Source organism: Crocuta crocuta, unplaced genomic scaffold (assembly GCF_008692635.1).
Source record: "Crocuta crocuta isolate KB4526 unplaced genomic scaffold, BGI_CrCroc_1.0 scaffold97, whole genome shotgun sequence".
Classification (NCBI taxonomy): Eukaryota; Metazoa; Chordata; class Mammalia; order Carnivora; family Hyaenidae; genus Crocuta; species Crocuta crocuta.
The window spans coordinates 8,818,959-8,837,879 of NW_027531999.1; the positions used below are offsets into that span (position 1 = coordinate 8,818,959).

At 40.8% G+C, this 18,921-nt stretch overlaps 1 protein-coding gene across 1 annotated transcript in view; it reads right to left on the reverse strand.

The window, feature by feature from the left end:
* The window catches only part of SRGAP1 (SLIT-ROBO Rho GTPase activating protein 1), a 281,502-nt gene that overhangs the window by 53,179 nt on the left and 209,402 nt on the right, over positions 1 to 18,921 (reverse strand). The window contains exons 8-10 of the mRNA XM_077775205.1: positions 17,515 to 17,616; positions 3,872 to 4,069; positions 3,068 to 3,152 (exon numbers count right to left, since the gene is read on the reverse strand). Coding sequence (XP_077631331.1) covers positions 3,068 to 3,152; positions 3,872 to 4,069; positions 17,515 to 17,616 — 385 coding nt within the window. The remainder of the gene's footprint in view (positions 1 to 3,067; positions 3,153 to 3,871; positions 4,070 to 17,514; positions 17,617 to 18,921) is intronic.

Here is an 18,921-nt window from a genome sequence, read left to right on the forward strand (position 1 = left end):
TTGAACGTGGAACTCAGCTTCCAGTGTGGGGTTTTCTGCTTAAGAGAAAATTGCACTGTTATTTACACCCCCCTTAATTCCAATGCTGCACACAAAGAAGCCAGTGTGAACAGGAAGGCTCATTATAAAAAGAAAAAGAAACAATTTCAGTGCCTCAGTTTTGCCAATGTGGATCTCATTTACTATATCCATGTAACTTCTCCAATTTAAAAACAAATGACAGCACAAAAGGGTACAACAGTGTTGCTGAAGGATGACGAAGAAGGTGATGACTTTGCTCTTAACAACTCATTATGTGTTTGTTGTTATATCAGTAGTTTTGAAGATTTGGAATTCTGAATTTTGACACTCCTTTAAGACAGTACTCCTTTAAGAGCCCAATCTAGTTGTTTTGCAATGTTGTAAATCAAAGGACTCAGTGGACCGCTGGTAGGCTGCCAAAAGCAAGCAGTAAGACAGGCCAAACACATGTCTGTCGTTACAGTTTCAGCTGTGTACGATCAACTGCTAAATCCCTGGGTTAGGCTCTATTTGTTTTACTATGAAGGCAGTTTTTGCAGCAGTGAGTCTAGCATAATTCAGAGATGTGATTTTTACATAAAAAGTCAGTCTTGTCCCCAAACACACCATTTAATCCTGTGCTACTAACCTTATTAGCCAAACCCAGACTTGGATTCCTTCATAAGGGCTCACCATTGGATTATCTCATTGTGGGACAGGCGCCATGAACTCTCCTGGTCTCCTCTGGTATAAGCCTATTAACTTGAACAGGGCTTGCACGGAAAGCCAGCGGGCTCACAGCGGCCCGGCTCAAAGGCGGGGCACATTCCCCAAGCTCAGCTTCTCTCTGGGCAAAGCTGCCAGCATTGAGCCAAGGCAGTGACCAAGAAGGGGGGTCCGGCCAAGCCCACACGTGGGGTAGGACCAGGGAGCACAAAGGTCCTCAAAAAGCGGGCAGAGACTGGTGTGTCTGATGCCACTGGAGGTAACCATCGGTTTCCGAATGAATCCAATCTGGTGACAGCCTGCTACACCTGAACAGAGCTTGCATCACTATGTTACTGGAACCCACTGAGAGAAATTCCAAGATAAAGAAAACCCTGGCTCAGAGCTCACAGGGTACAAAACAGCTTTACACATTACGGCAGCTGATGATGGAATCTGGCATGTAGACTCAGCAAATTGGTTAGAATGCAGCCCTATCCAATAATGGCATGTAAAATAATATGAACCGTTGGGGCTTTCTCTCCAGGAGACATAGGGGGATCTATGTAGAAGGAGTATCATGAAAGTCTCAGAATGTGATCCCAAGTGAATTAACACATGTGTCTCTGTGCAGTGCCAAGAATGAATTCACCCACTACTGAATTCCCTCCAACTCACGATAGTTCTAAAGTGGTATCAAGTCCTGTAAGGAAGGACTTTGTGCCTGTATGTGTTCATCTATGCTTACAATAATTTATGCTTTGGGACGGGCAACTGACCCTGGGGGCATCACTGAAATATCAGGCAGTTTGTGGTAAATGGAAAAAATGATCTTATGGGACCCTGAAGGAAAAAAGGAAAAACTCGGGACGTGATTCACAGAAGAAAAAGGGCTTTTTATAAGAAGTTCAAACCTCTATTATAGAAGACTTGAATGCCTTGTACAGGGAACATTCATATTTCCTTCATTTAGATTTCCCGTTTTGCCACACTGGCCATATTTCCTTCTCTCTCCCTCTCTCTTACTCTTTTTTTTCCTGAATCATTTGAAAGTAACTTGCAAATGTTATGATACTTAGCAAGCATTTCTTAAGAATCAGAATCGTCCTTCATAACACCACTGTCATAACTAAGAAAATTAACATTAATTCAATAATGTCATTTAATATACAGTCTATCTTTAAATTTCCCCAATTGTCCTTAAAATGCATTTTGTTAACTTTTGCTTTTTTGATTTAGTATCTAATGAAAGTTCACATATTGTGTTTGGTTATTGTCTTTTTTAAGACATTTTTTAGTAGGTTAAGTGTTAACTTTTTTTCCTAAGAGAAATCAGCCTTTATCTTAGAATCTGGCATCCTAACTGTAATACATGGTAGACTTAGGTCATGATGACCTTTCTCCAAGTGGTCATTCCCCGGAGGAAACCAGGAGATAAGGTGATGAAAAAAAACTGCCTTGTTGGTAGGAAGGTTCTAGAATGGTAGGAGACAACAGTTTAGGTCAAAGAGCAGCAACTTCTTTTTGGTCTGAGTTACACAGTTCAGTCCTCTCGTTTCTTACTCTCGTCCATATTCTCTTTCACTTTTTATAACTTCTAGCAAGATAGGGTATGAATAAAATATAAAATTAGACTTAAAAAGGGGACTTTGCCTATATTCATTTTTTCCTTTTAAATTTCAAGAAGATGAAAAGAGAGACAACAATTTGCACAGTTCCTTTTGCCTAGAATCCCTTTTGTCCCCCATCAGTTTTCTCATCTGTAAAATGGGAAAAGTAATAGCCCAGTTCAATATATAGTTTAGAACAATGCCTAGCACAGAGAAAACCCTATGTAAGTGGCAGCCATTGCTGTTTTTGTTATTGTTACTATTAGCTACCATAGTAAACTTCATTAGGTTATTTCTCAAGTAAAATCAATGTCTATGGAAAAAGTGGAGGGGGGGGGAGNGAGTCCAGGAAAGCATTAGATGCGACAACAAATACTGGCCCACTGAAACAAGTGAGGTGGAGCCGGAAGGGTGGAGAAGTCCCATAGGGTAAGGAAGAAGTGGCCGGGTGGTCAGGAGGTGGGCGCAGGGCAGCTAGGAGCACTGCGCTCTGTGGATCCTTCCTCTGGAGCTCTGTGTTGGCTTTTCAGCCCTCGCCAGATTTCCCTACTCTTCCTCAAGGTTAGCACCAAGCTTAAAAAGAAGACAGTTTCAGGGAGATCTTGATTGTTACTGCTACAGCAAAAGCCCAATCTAAACAAACAGTGTTCTCTGCTTAAAACACAAATCCATAGCTCACAGTCTTTATGGAATAGATAACGTGACACAATACGTGATCCATGTCATCTTCCCGTCTATTTCAGATAACTGACCTTCTCCAAGGGTCCTCTGCAACAAGTCATGTTTGGCTTGAAGTTTTGTGATGAGATTACTGCCTTCCAAATATTCTCTGAGTTTCTACAAGAGGAAAGATTCATTTTGAACTTAAAGAAACCTATTTCTCAAGAAGCTTTAAGATATTTAAGATATCTAAAATCTAGCTACTTTTATCTTCTAGATGCTAGAACCTTGCTCCTCGGAGTGCAGTCTGAGCAGAACAGCAGCACTAACAATCACTTGGGAGCTTATCAGAGTGGACTCTCAGGGCCCTCCTTCCCCAGACCTATTGAAATCAGAACCTGCATTTTAATGACCTCTCCTTGTGACATGTATGTATATACATTAAAGTTTAAAAGTAGTTTGGTAGCAGTCCTCTTTAAATCTGTCGGCCTCTCAGAATTATCTGAGGACCTTTCAAAAAAGTGGTAGCTCTTGGGTGGCTCAATCCATTGAGCATCTGACTTCTGCTCAGGCCACGATCTCACAGTCTATGAGTTCAAGCCCTGCGTTGGACTCTGTGCTGACAGCTCAGAGCCTGGAGCCTGCTTCGGATTCTGGGTCTTCCTCTCTCTGTCCCTCCCGCCCCTCACACTCTGTCTCTCTCAAAAATAAAATAAAAACATTTTAAAAAAAAGTATAACTCCTAAATCCTATCTTAGATCAACAGAATCAGGAACTCTGAGGGCAGACGAGGGTCCATATTTTAATAAAGGATCCCAGGTGATCTGATCAGCTGTAGAAGCTGTCAGGAGACCCCAGAGATGAGTCCCAAGAGTGGCTGGAAGTAACAGGCGCACCATGAAGTAGAACTGCTCGGTCTCCTGCTGGTTTGCTCTTCTCTTGGCAATGCTGGGCTTACTCAGGTAGGTCTCAGAGACAGTAGACTTCACAGATTCCGTGGACCGACTGTGCTGGAAGCATTCAGAAACATCATAGTCCTCAATGGTGACCATATCTTGTATGGTCTGCAAGGTGGCTTCAGTTGTTTTCTTAACCTGGGAACAGGAGCACATTTCTCATGTTAACGACATTTTTTTGTGAATCACATGCTCTGTGAGAATCTACTCTGTCAGGCAGAGATGAGGACCCAAGCCCTGCCCCAGGAAGTTCAGAGTCTACTAGGAAAGAGGGACAGGTAAACAACACCCACTATCACCAATATAAAGAGAGGCTCTCTTCTTCATTATCCTAAAGAGGATATTACTTTGTATTTGAATCCTTATAAATCTCATGTATCACTGGGTTCTCAATTGTATTTTTTTTTCAAATAAGCTTTTAAACTGGAAGTGAAACTACACAGAGAAAAATACACACAAGTGTATGCTTGATGAATTATCAGAGTGAACACTTAGGTGACCACCACTCAGATCAAGAAATAATGTATATTGTGAAGATTCTCGTTTCTCCCAATTACCACATGCCTCTTTCTCCTCCCCAAAGGTAGCCATTATCCTGATTTCTAACAGAATATATTAAGTTTAGCCTTTTTGTACTTCATATAAATGGAATCCTACAGCATGTATGATTTTTGTCTTCCTTCTTTTGTTCAACTTGATGTAGTTAAGATTTATTCATTTCTTGGGAGTGTAGTATTTCATTGTGGAATGCTGAATATTCATTGTAGGAATACATCATAATTCATCCCTTTCACTGTTGATAGATGACTTATTTCTAGTTTTGGGCCACTGAGAATAAGACTGCTATGAATTCATGCCACAGCATCTAGGAGCAGAAGTGGTGCTCACAGCGAGTGCCAGACTGTTTTCCAGAACTGTTTCGATTTGTATTCCTACTGGCACAGAGAATTCCTGTTACTTCACATCCTCAAGAATTGGAATTATCAGTTTTTAAATTTAAACCACGGTGTTGACTGTGCAGTGGTATCTTATTGTGGTTTTAATATGCATTTCTCTGATGACTGAGACTGAGCTCATTATAATATGTTTAAGGCAATTTGGATTTCTTCTTTTGGAAATACTTTGCTCAAATCTCTTGCTCAATTTTCTGCTGGGTTATCAGTTTTGTTTTCTACTTATTTGTAGATATGGATATGAGCCTTTTGTTAGTTAGATGTGCTGTAAATATCTTTTCCCACTGTGTACTTGGGTTTTTCACTCTTTCTATAGTATCTAGATGAACCATCTCTAATTTTAATATAATCAATTTACTGATCTCTTCCTTTACGATTAGTGCTTTCTGTGTCCTACTTAAGAATATTTTTCTATCTCAGAACCATAAAGATACTATTCTATGTTACCTTCTAGGAGATTTTTTAAAAAGTTTATTTATTTTGAGAGGGAGAGAATGTGTGAGCAGGGGAGGGACAGAGAGAGGGAGAGAGAATCATAGGCAGTCTCCACACTGTCAGTGAAGAGCCTAAAGCAGGGCTTGAACTCACAAACCTGACCTGAGATCATGACCTGGGCTGAAATCAAGCGTCAGAAACGTAATCAACTGATTCACTCTGTTGCCCCTCTTATTGGAGCTTTTAAATTTATCTTCTACATTTATCTTCCACAATTAGGTCATATTTAACCTTTGCTTATCAAAGTTTAGTGTAAATTGACAGCTTTATCCTTTTCCCAAAGTACAGAATTTAGAGTACCTTAACTTCCTTTACTTCTTATTTATGTGCTATTTTTTGTAATGTATTATAATAGAATCTATATGTAAATATTTATACATATTTAAATACAAGACATTAGATGTTATAGTCGGTATTCATTTAGCTTTATTCATATATTAGTTACATTATTTGACCTCTATTCCTTATATATTTTTAATTTTAAAATTCATTTTTATTTTTTGAGAGAGAGAACACACGTGGGGTAAGGGACAGAGGGAGACGGTGGGGTAGAATCTCAAGCAGCCTCCATACTCAGTGTGGAGACTAACATGGGGATCGATCTCACAATCATGAGATCATGATCTGAGCTGAAATCTGAGTTGGATGTTTAACCAACTAAGCCACCCAGGTGCCTCTATTCCTTTTACTTTTAAGAGTAACCCCCCATCTTTAGAAATTGTTTTTAGCATGAATCTGCGGGTGATGAACTCTGTTTCTATTAGAAAATATCTTTTATTTCACTTTCATTTATGGAAAGATACTTTTCCTTGTTGGCAGTTTCTTTTCTTTCAATATATTAAAGATACTACTGTATTTTCTTGTGGCTTCTATGTTCCTGTTGAATGAGAAGTTCACTGTGAGTCTACTTCTTTGCTTGCTTCTCTAGCTGCTTTTAAAGTATCCTACAGTTTTATCATGATGTCTTTACATAAGGATTTTAAAAACTATATTCTATCTGGATTTCTTTGGACTTGTTGAATTGTATGATATTTTTTATAAACTAATAAATTTTCAGCCTTTATCTTTGTAAATATTGTCTCTATTTTCTATCATTTTCTTTTCTGGGAATTTAATTAGTATGTGACACATGACTGTGTTCTCTATATCTCTTACCCTTCTCCTTTGCATTTTCTACCCTTTTGTTTTTCCATGCTGCATTTTAATTATTTTCTTCTGATTTGTCTTCCACTTCGATAATCCACTCTTTAGCTGTATTGAATCTGATGTTAAAACCATCCACTGATTTGTTACCTTGGGTCACTATATTTTTCACTTTTAGAATTTCTATGCAGTACATCTTCATATCTGTTATTTTACTGTTAATAGGATATAGTTCCCTGCTGAAATCTAAGCTTGGCTTTTATCTTCTTGAACACAGTAAGTAGCTCTTTCACAGTTTCTTTCCGATAACCTCAATATTTGGAGTTCCTGCAGGAACTCTCTATGATCTGATGTCTGTTTGCTGGATATTTTGGTAGAGTTACTTGAAGCCTATGGCGAAGCTACCATCTTCTAGAGAGAATGTCTGTTTATTTTTCCAAGTGAATCTGGGCATTAATAGTTCAGAATCAGTGGGTTTTACTTCTGTTCAAAAATATTTGATGCTCTTCCTTTTGGGAACATATGGTTCCCTGTGCCATGGGCCTCAGGCTTGGCCAGGCACCTTGTCTAGGACAAGGAACTGTGAAACAATCACCTGAGTGACTTGGTTTACTATTATAGGAAGGAGAAATAGTTTCAATTACTCTTTTCTTTTAAACAACAAAATACTGTTTAGAGAAGAAATAATGGCAATTAGTGTTAGTTCCAATGCTTAAAGAGGGCATGTGATAAAATAAAACAAAAAGCACAAAGAAATGTAACAGACTTGGTCATTATTGCTGGGGATATGCATAATGCAAAGGAGAGATATTACTGGAAAGGAGCATATTAATGATTACTTTAAAAAAACCCAATACTGTAAATGGTTGCTCTAAGGAAGTCATGATTACATATTTATAGGCTGAATGAAAACACGGACCACCCCAGAGGTGATATCAGCAAGCCGTGAAAATGGGAGGTTCCCTGCTAGCGTTCCTTCCTGTCCCACTGCAGAATGATCTGGCAGCCATCCGTGGAGAGAGGTGCATGTGTGGGAGCTCTGGGATCCAGGTAGGAACGTGTAAAAATCTGGTGGAGCCCAGGACTGAAGAGGACCAATTTGAAATTGAAAGGGAGGCGTGGACACAGGTGGGAGGCTTGCCAACCATGATCCTGGCTACTGAGCCAGAAACAGCAAGTCCCCAGGGGACTTCATAAAAGTCTTGTTTGGCTTTGGTCCCATCACCAGAAGTACCTGCCAAGGGACCCGTGAGGAGTCACACCTACCTGGGCCTGCTGACCTTGGTCTTAGCTGTGGACCATGCAGAAGCCCATGATGCAGTTCCAGTCCCTCTCAGCACGGGTCACAGAGCAGTCATCCATGGTCTGTGACTGGCTAGCAGGCTTGTTTCTCAGTGCTCCCGGAGGCAGACCTGGTGAGCTTGGTCTACCTGTAGATCTTGAAGTGGCCCTGTGACCTGGCTCCTGTGCTTGTGGAGACAGGCTTGCCTACCTCGGTCCTGGCTATGGCCCCTGAGGTTGGCCTGTGATGCCGTGCCAGCTGCATTCATCTGTGGTAGTAGATGAATGACTAGACGAGCTAGTCCTGTCAGTGAGGAACCTGTCCAGAAAGCTGGAGGGTGCCATACCCATTTGAGCACCTGGTAACAGGCACACTGGGGACCAACTGTGGGCCCTGAAGTGGACCCTTGTCTCAACACCAGACTTGCGGACCCAGGTCTTGGAGGCAGTACCATCTGCCCAGGGACTAGCAGGATCCACACCCACCGGGGCCCATGGTAACAGGCCCACAAACTGCGGACCTGGCAGCAGCCTCGTGATTCCCTGCCACTGCTAACAACACCGTTTCGCCTTTTTTTTTTTTTTTCCCTTTTCTCAACTTTCTTTTCGGAAGCAAGAGTGTCACAGTTAAATTTGGAATTGTCATAAAGGATAAAGCATGTGACAGAAAACAGCAGACACGATGGCTGGGACTATGTATTACCCCATGGGATGTTCTCAACAAAGAATAACAGCAGCTTCTGACACACTAGTCAGGTTAATAAGTCACACGGAGGGAATATAATGAGGCAAATATGAAATAGCTAAGATGAGGCTTGTAATGACATCCCATCAGCTAACAGCCGAAAAACGCAGTGAGCTTTGGTAGGAGAGGCCAACCACTTGACAAGGAATGAAGAAAAACCTGAAGAATGTACCGCACAGGAGGAGTGCCCAGGTGGCCTGGGCTCTGAGATGAGAATCCCAATGAATCGTGGAGAAGAGGGGACTCTGGTGGGCATCTGCAGACCGGCTCTTCTGTCTTTTCACTCACAGGACTTTACACTCATTGGAGAAGACAAAACAGTTGCTTTGGTTTCATTCTCTAAACACACTGTATTCGTTTCCTAGGGCTGCCGTGAAAAGGCCCCGCAGGCTTGGGAGCTTTAAACAACAGCAGTTCATTGTCCCACAGATCTGGCAGCTACAAGTCTAGGGTCGAGGTACCCACAGGCTTGGTTCCTTCCAAGCGCCACTAAGGAAGATCTGTTCCAGGCTTGCCTCGTTAGTTTGAAGATGATTATCTTCGGTATGTCTTCACATGGCCTTCTCTCTGTTTCTGTGTGCAAATTTTCCCTTTTTATAAGGACACTGATCACGTTGGATTAGGGTCCACCCTAATGAACTCACTTTAGTTACCTCTGTGAAGACCCTGTCTTCCAATAAGGTCATATTCTGAAGTAGTGAGGGTGAGGATTTCAATGTACAAATTTTGGGGGAACACAGTCCAACCTCTAACACACACATTATTTTATGACACTGTGCCTTGCACCTTCTTCAGGCCTATTCAACCTTTCAGACTCATCAATCCATCTGTGAAGATGACTCCCAGCTCTGCCTTCCCTTCCCCACCTACCTACTTACTTCTTGCCATCGCTGACCTTGGATGCATTTCAATTACAGCACTGTATCATTTCAGATGTATTAAGTATTAGCAAAAAGAGACCACATACGCATGCACACACACAGAGAGACTGGATAATGTCACAGTTAACTAGACAAGGGTATAGCAACATACTGCCAGCACAGGGCCCAGAAGGCAGGGGCAGAGGCAGAGCATCTCTGTACCCTCGCTCCTGGTACAGAGAGGTGCCAGTGACCTTGCCTGTGCTGGATAATGAGAAGTACAATGCCAAATCCATTTCTCACAAGCACCCACCATGCTGTTTAGAGGGCTATGTTGTCCATCTACAAGGGGGAGCAACTTGAGGTTAGGGACAACTTCTTAATCTTTGTATCTCTAGCCACTAGCACAGTGCCAGGGACACCACAGATCATCCAAAGGCTTCACTAAATGAACGGTAGAGGTTGAAGTCATCCTCCTTGCAAATCCACAGTCATCAAAGCAACACTCTGCACACACCAGCACCACGCGCTTTCCTGGCTGACAGCCATCCTTTCTAGGGTGCCCTAGCCCACGACTCACTTTTAGACCCTTTCTAGAAACTCTCCTTACTCTGCTTGGTATTTTTCTGGGTTAAGTTGCTTCCAACAGGGAGTTAAAGCTTACCTGAAACCACACACACACACACACACACACACACACACACACACACACACACACACACACTGCTTCTAAAAATATGTTTTCAGTGAAAGACAGTTGATCCCTGTTTTCAGTTTTGGCCAAGATGATGCTATCATTTAAGGGATAAATGGCAGTTATCTTCCACTTAGGCTTCTACTGTTAACCTCATCAACAGAAGGTTGCAGGTAAGTTAGAAACACTTAAATAAGTTAAAAAATACTTAAATAAGCAAAAATGAAGTTAAAGCCACAGAGAAGATCAGAAAAAGTAACTATGAATAGTAATTATCAAGTTTCATCTCTTACACCAAGTCTTAAAAGCACCTGATAATTGCCCATAGGGGTCTGATCACAGATTTACATGACTTGGGATTCTGCTGTAGTCATTGGTATTATGGGAATGTGATTCTTGAGGGAAATATGATTTTTCAACCCTGAGGTAGAAGGGATAACCAAAATATCTCTTACTTCCCTCAATTACCCAGGCCATGAAAATTGTTTCAAAGTTTACATAAAATCTTGTTCATTACAGCAGAAAATATCCTGTGTGAGGAATATACTTTTAGAATAGTCTGAATTACTCCCTAGTAAACTGTTGGTGAAAGAGTTTAAGTAAAGCTAGGAAAACTTATACGGGGCTGTCAGTTCATTAACATGTTGCAAATTAATTGAGAAATCACAGCTTTCTCTTTTCTATTCCCTTCAAGGGGATAAATCCACTATAACTTAAGAGAAACTCACTTTTACATGAGGTTTTAGTCATAACACAGTAGTGAAGTGCTTAAGGAAGCTCTATTTTCTAGACAAATATTCGGACAAATGGTCTGAAAATTGGGCAAACTGCTTAAAACTAAGGCTGTACTAAAAATATGGAAGGCATAATCACTCGAGTTCTACAATTCATTGTCCCTTTTCTTTGGCTGTGTGTACGTAAAGGATGAAAAAAGGCACTCTAAGAAGAGGAAAATGTAGTCCTATGGGGATTGTTCAGAGCTAGCTTTGAAAGAAAGGAGCAAAGAGAATGACCCCTAAGCTGAAATCCGTATAACAGGGGTTAAAAACAAACTTTAAGAATGTGTGTAAGATAGTGTGACATTAGATTGGAATGTGTTTAGAGAATGTATACAGTGAAAAAAGGTATACATGATTATTTAGGGTTGCTTTGAAAGTGCTGTGTTTAAAAGTAACGTTTACTAATGTTTCAATTAAAAAAGTTAAACTTTTAAGTAAGAAAAAGAAAACAAGGGGTGTCTGGATGGTTCAGTCAGTTAAGCATCTGACTTTTTTTTTTTTTTTTAATTTTTTAACATTTCTGAGAGAGAGAGAGAGAGAAAGGCAGAGAGAGAGGGAGACACAGAATCCAAAGCAGGCTCCAGGCTCTGAGCTGTCAGCACAGAGCCTGACACGGGGCCTGAACCCATGAGCCATGAGATCATGACCTGAGCCGAAGTTGGATGCTTAACCGACTGAGCCACCCAGGCACCCCAAGCATCTGACTCTTGATATCAGCTCGGGTCATGATGTCACAGTTTGTGAGAATGAACCCCAAGTAGGGCTCTGCGTGACAGCATGGAACCTGCATGGAATACTCTCTCTCTAAAATAACAAACTTTAAAAAAAAAAAAACAACCAAAAATGGGAATATAGCATGGGCAGCAGACTCTGCTAATTCGATGTGCACAATCCACAGTGGGTACTAATAAATATTTGCTGGCTGGCCAACTGGGACTTGAAACCGTTAAGATAGAGGTTCCAGTGATATGAGTGTCCAGCATAATGAAACTGAAGACTCACTTTAAAAGGCTTGACCCAGGGGTGCCTGGGTGGCTCAGTCAGTTGAGTGTCCGACTTCAGCTCAGGTCATGAGCTCATGGTTCGTGGGTTTGAGCCCCACGTCGGGCTCTGTGCTGACAGTTCAGAGCCTGGACCCTGCTTTGGATTCTGTGTCTCCCTCTCTCTCTGACCCCCCTGCTCATGCTGTCTCTCTCTCTGTCTCTCAGATAAAAAAAAATTTTTTAAAAGGCTTGACCTGTAAAGTTGTGGAGTGACAATAAATGTCACAATCCATTATAAATCTGTATCCATCCCAAATTAAATCAAACCCTTCTCAAAACTTTGTTCAGTTTTTACTATGTGCGAGTATCCTGAAGCCATTTCACATATGCTTCTCTTTATTCTAAGGCCGGTCCTGCAAACACAGATATCTTCAAGGGCCAAGGAAGTGATGAAAATGAGGCAAGTGGGATGAGTGGAGAGCATGGCAAACAGGAAGCACATATTCTGTGGCTAAGGGGAACATCTCAGCTCAAGCCAGTCATCACTCCGCAGAAATGCAGGTCTACTGTGATCACACTTTCTAATGGTTTAGAAGCTGGAAACAGATATTTTTATTCCAAACTTCTAATTTTTAAATGACAGCAATTAATTTTTAAAAATAAACACTGTAGGGGCATCTGGGTGGCTCAGTTGGTCGGGCGTCCGACTTCAGCTCGGGTCATGATCTCATGGTTCATTGGTTCCAGCCCTGCGTCAGGTTCTGTGCTGATAGCTCAGAGCCTGGAGCCTGTTTCAGATTCTGTATCTCCGTCTCTCTCTCTGACCCTCCCTTGTTCACGCTGTCTTTCCCTCTCTCTCTCTCTCTCTCAGAAATAAATAAAACATTTAAAAAATTTCATTCTAAGGAGGCTTCGTACAGTTTCAAATGGTGCCCAATATTTGTGGTTGTTTAAAATTTGTGAAAAGGTTCGTGTTCTACTTAGCTGCACTATCCATGCTTTTATAAACTTGGATGAAATTCTCTTTCAACTTTTATCTTTTCACTAGGCAGTCATAATTATTTTTAGTTAACCGAACTCTCGCCAGTAAATTCTGGACTTCTTGTATATCTGTGCAGGGGCAGAGAATTATACAGAATTATACATGTTTCTTTACTTGCATACTTTGGTTTGATAGTGATGGGTCAATTTTCTGACCTCTATCTGTGGACGATCAGAGGCAAATGCTTTATTTATGGTAGAGAAAAGTGCTATATAGGACTCTGAATCAGCAACGATTGTGATTTTATTTCCAAGTTTTGTCTCCTAGTTTTTACATTATATAAATGACTTGTTATGGTTTGGCTCTCATGCTAGATAGATGCTAACTGTGACATTCATCTCTACACTCTCTGCACCTGGGAAAATATGGGGAACGTAGAAGTTGTTGAACAAATATTTACTGTACTGTAATGAACTGACCCACAGTAACGAAACCCCTTAAGTCAGCTCTCAAGGTCTCTCATCATCTGACTTGAGCTTCACCTTTGGCTCATCCTCCGGCAGGACCTGGATGGTGACCAAACTGCTCTGGGAAACCAAGGTTCTTCCAGGGCATCTTGAAATATTCTGAAACATTGTTTCCTCCTTCTACACCAATGGAAATCTACCAGTTGTCAAAAATTCAATTTAAATCTTCCTTTCAATGGGAATCCCATTCCATGACAGTGAATTTGTTCCGGATCAACAGATCATAAACCACTAGTCATGCTCATCGGAAATACCAGGACAATCTAATTCATTTCTTTCAAAAATAAATCTTTTAATTCTCAGAAAGCACTGCCTCCTACTATCACCAGGACACTGCTTTTCTACGTTATGCCCAAAAGGGCATATGTGAAGGGTCAAAACCTCAAAGGCCTGCAGAGGCCAGGTGGGCAACAGAAATGAACAGTCCAGTGTAAGAAAACTGGGAGCTGAATGGCTATGGCAAGGTGGAACTCAAGTACTCCAGCTCTTCCCTTCGTGAGGCAATCCAGGGCAGAGTCGGCAGACTCTCTGGGTTTCAACGGGCCAAAACTGTGGCAGCCAAACAAAACAGGTCTGTGGGCCGCCAGTTTTGACCCTGGGCACGACACATTATTTTCCTAGAGTTTAGAGTCTGTTTCCAAATAAAACAGCAGGAGGATATGCAAAAACAAAAACAACCCCACAACAACAGGAAGTCACTAGACATACAAACTGTAGGTCTATCAGGATCCAAGAAACTGCATTAGGCAAGTATTTTGTGATGTGTCCACAAAACCCCTCAAGGAGAGAGCAGCAACTTTCCTTTGGAAAGGCTCATTTGTGGGGCTTTACACAGCAACTGAAGCCTTAACCACATGGCCGCATCTTAAAACACACACGTTTGAATAAGGGGTGGTTTGGTTCTTCTAGAAAGAATGGAAGCCAGAAAGCTGCACTGCACTTTGCCCAAACTATACTGCTCTGGAAACACATCACTCTTTCATAACAGAAACAAATACGCATTCACGTAGCTAAATACAATCCAGCGGGATTAAAATAAAAGAGAGTACCAAAGTGAATTTCGGTAATTCATTTCATCAGGATGAATTATGATTGTTTTCTTTTTCTATCCCACATTCCTTCCTTTCAGGAATTGTCTCTAGAAAAACATATTTCTGTTGGAGCTGTCAGCCAAAGGGCTCTATGAATGAGCACAACTTATAAGTTGATCGATGACAGAATCCCGTTTCTTGCATGTATTGGTTGGTCCAGAAGCATTCATGACTTAACTCAGGACAATAAAGGATCCTAGTTAGGGATAAGGACACAGGGATGAGGTGATATGGCAAGCTATAGGACCACGTAGCTTTGGCTATCTAAATATGACGGAAAACAACTACCAACACATGCAAATACAACTTCAGAAAACTATAGAAAGCTTATGAAAGAAATTGAGGACGACACAAAAGAATGGAAAAACATTCCATGCTTATGGACTGGAAGAACAAATATTACTAAAATGTCGATACTACCCAAAGCAATGTACATATTCAATGCAATCCCTATCAAGATAACATCAATATTTTTCACACAGCTAGAACAACAATCCTAAAATTTATATGGAACCAGAAAGATGCCAAAAAGCTAGAGGTATCACAAGTATTCTGGATTTCAAGCTGTGTTACAAAGCTGTAGTCATCAAGATGGTACACTGCTGGCACAAAAACAGACACTGAGATCAGTGACACAGAGAACCCAAAAATGGACCCACAGATGTATGGCCAACTAATCTTTGACAAAGCAGGAAAGCATATCCAATGGGAAAAAAGCAGTCTCTTCAGCAAGTGGTGCTGGGAAAACTGGACAGCAATGTGTAGAATGAACTTGGACCACTTCCTTATACCGTACACAAAAATAAACTCAAAATGGATGAAAGACCTAAACATAAGACAGGAAGCCATTAAAATCCTAGAGGAGAAAACAGGCAACAACCTCTTTCATCTCAGCTGCATCAACTTCTTACTTGACAGTAAAAATCAACTATTGGGACCACATCAAGATAAAAGCTTCTGCACAGTGAAGGAAACAATCAGCGAAACTAAAAGGCAACTGACGGAATGGGAAAAGATATTTTCAAATGACATATCAAATAAAGGGTTAGTATCTAAAATCTGTAAAGAACTTATCAAACTCAACACCCAAACAATAAATAATCCAATGAAGAAATGGCCGAAAGACATGAATAAGACACTTTTCCAAAGAAGACATCCAGATGGCTAAGAGATACATGAAAAAATGCTCAACATCACTCATCATCAGGGATATACAAATTAAGACCACAATGAGATACCACTTCACACCTGTCAGAATGGCTAACATTAACCACTCAGGCAACAACAGATGTTGGCGAGGATGTGGAGAAAGAGGAACCCTTTTGCTCTGCTGGTGGGAACGCAAACTGATGCAGCCACTCTGGAAAACAGAATGGAGATTCCTCAAAAAATTAAAAATAGAAAAACCCTACAACCCGGCAAATTGCACTACTAGGAATTTATCCAAAGCACACATGTGTGCTGTTTCAAAGGGGCATATGCACCCCAATGTTTACAGCAGCATTATTGACAATAGCTAAAGTACGGAAAGAGGCCAAATGTCTACTGAGTGATGAGTGGATAAAGAAGATGTGGTATACACACACACACACACACACACACACACACACACACACACACACACACACAATGGAATATTACTCAGTGATCAAAAAGAATGAAATCTTGCCATGTGCAACAGCATGGATGGAAATAGAGTGTATTATGCTAAGTGAAATAAGTTAGTCAGGGAAAGACAAATATATGATTTTTACCCATATGTGGAATTTAAAAAACAAAACAGATGAACATAAAGGAAGAGAAGCAAAAATAATATAAAAACAGAGAGGAAGACAAACCATAAGAGACTCTTTTTTTTATTTATTTCTAGGAGAGAGAGAGAGAGACAGCGTGAGCAGGGGAGGGTCAGAGAGAGAGGGAGACAGAATCTGAAACAGGCTCCAAGCTCTGAGCTCGACGCGGGGCTCGTACCCACGAACTGCGAGATCATGACCTAAGTGAAAGTCGGACGCTCAACCAACTAAGCCACCCAGGCGCCTCAAGAGACTCTTAAAGAGAACAAACTGAGGGTTGCTGGAGGTACTGGATGGTGGGAAAGGGCTAAGAGGAAGGGGAATTAAGACGGACGCTTGTTGGGATGAGCACTGGGTGTTATATGTAAGTATGATTCATCACTAAATTCTATTCCTGAACTCATTATTATGCTATATGTTAACTACCTTGGATTTAAGTTCAAAAAAAAAAATACAACTTCAAAGTAATGAAAAAAAGGTTCCAGATAATATCATCGAAACACAGATCCAATCATTCGCGAGCTTATGCAAACATTGACCACTAAATAAACTTTCTAACTTAAGTAAGGTTGATTTGGGTTCCTGTAAATTACAACTGAGAGCCTTAGAAAAATCTGTGGTTTATATTTTCTTTAAAGAGAGCTTAGAACCAATTAAATTAATTTCAGAAACAGGCAGCTGAATTGTATGACTGCTTTCTGGTTGAACATATATTTATAATTCACATTTTATGTTCTATCCATTTAAATCCACTAATGTCAGCAAATAGTTTCCTATTCTCATTCAAGTACTATTTTAAAATTGGATTTCTGTAATAATTGTATAAGTAATGTCATGTTCATTACCAAAAATTTTGAGAATTTATAAAAACAAAGTACTAACTTCCGAAAAAGTTAGGATTAAATTAACATGTCACTCAAAAGTTTTATTTCACATACTATTGTGTATTCTGGGACACATATGTTGAATTTAATCCTTTATGGGAACTATTTTCTGTATGAATTACACCTTTAAGAAAAAAATGTGTGTGTTTTCATGTGTATGCAGTGAATCCATGGTGAAGAACTCATCTCTAGTAGAATACAGATTCTTTGCATTTATCCTCTGTAAAGAAAGAGTATTTTAGGAGCCATGATTTAGCTAAAAATGCCTGATAAGGAGACTGCATTTGAAATATTAAACACGCCTAGGTCACGAGAAAATGTCTTCCGGTTCCACTGGAATTCAGATTCCCTGCGGGGCAGAGAGCACGCTCACCTCCTCATTCTCGATTTTCAGCGTGGCCAGTCGGGACTGCAGCTGCTGGTACCTGAGCATGAGCTCGGCCTGGACAGGCTGCTGAGCGCTGACCTGACACACCTGATGGGGAATCAGAAACCGCAGTTACAACAGGGCCACTGAGCCAGCTCCCAGAGGCACGGTTCTCCTTTCCGATGCTGCACGAGTCACATTGATCTCAAGATTCCAATTACGTATTTCCTTTTAATAGGCGCCTCAACACTTCGGTTTTAAATATGGACTTGCTACGTAAGTGGCAAGGGCAGAATGCAGCTGCAGGGCCTGGGGATGACTGGGAAGACAGCAGCTGCAGGAAGCTTCGCTCTAAAAATGGGGCAGTTGCTGGAGAGTCAGCTCTGATCCTGGGGTCTCACTTGTGGGAATTCTGAATGACTAGGGGGCAGGGGGCAGAGTGCAAGGGATGATCCAAATGAACCACACAGGCAAAAGGAGGAGAGGCAGCAGAGCCTCCTAGTGACAGTCAGACGGGAGCTTGTGTTACGTTACTAACCCTCAGCTTCCTCATCTGTAAAATGGGGATAAGAGGAGTTCCTATACCATGGGGTTGTGGTGGGGATGAAATGAGCTAATGTACATAAAGCACTTAGAACACTGTCTGGCACACAGTAAAGACTCAGAAAACGTAACTATTATCATCTTTTAACCATGGCTTGCTTTACCAACATCAGCCACATCACGTGATTCACCATGAATGTGAAGGGGCCCCTTGGGGTCTTGGCAGAAAGACATTTTGGCTGTGATCTCAATTATAGCTAAGGTCACAATTAGAGTCTTTTAATTATATTATATTTAGCTCATTAAAGTTGCACCAGAAGCAAAATAGTTTCTTTTCATCTTCCTTGTCATAGAAATGTTCCCAGTGGATGTGGGTTTCCTTTTACGGAAGTCTCTGACACATCACAGAAATTACTGCTCCCTGGCCGAACTGGCCATAAAAAAAGGGCAATGGATTCATTTTATTAAAAATAATAATAGTAAAAAAAAAACCCAAAAGGAAAAAACTACTAACCCAATTGAAGTCACTTATTTGTGACATCTTATCATTCTGTGTTTGACATATCCATAGCTGAAAAATTATAACAGTTATTATTTGGTTTTGGAAACACAACTCTGGGTAGGATGAGCCACTCGCCTGTCAAATTCATGTGCTATTGGCATAAAAACTGCTGACCATTTCTAGTCGAGTATTTTACTCTATCAAATCAAGCAAATACAGTATTAGGTTATAAATACAGCATGCACACATATATAAGTATTAACACTAGGTATCTCAGAAAAAAAAAGATGACATTAAAGAAATCTGTCATGGCTATTATGTCTATTTTTAAAAACATACCGTCACCACAATAAGCTAAAACTGAGTTG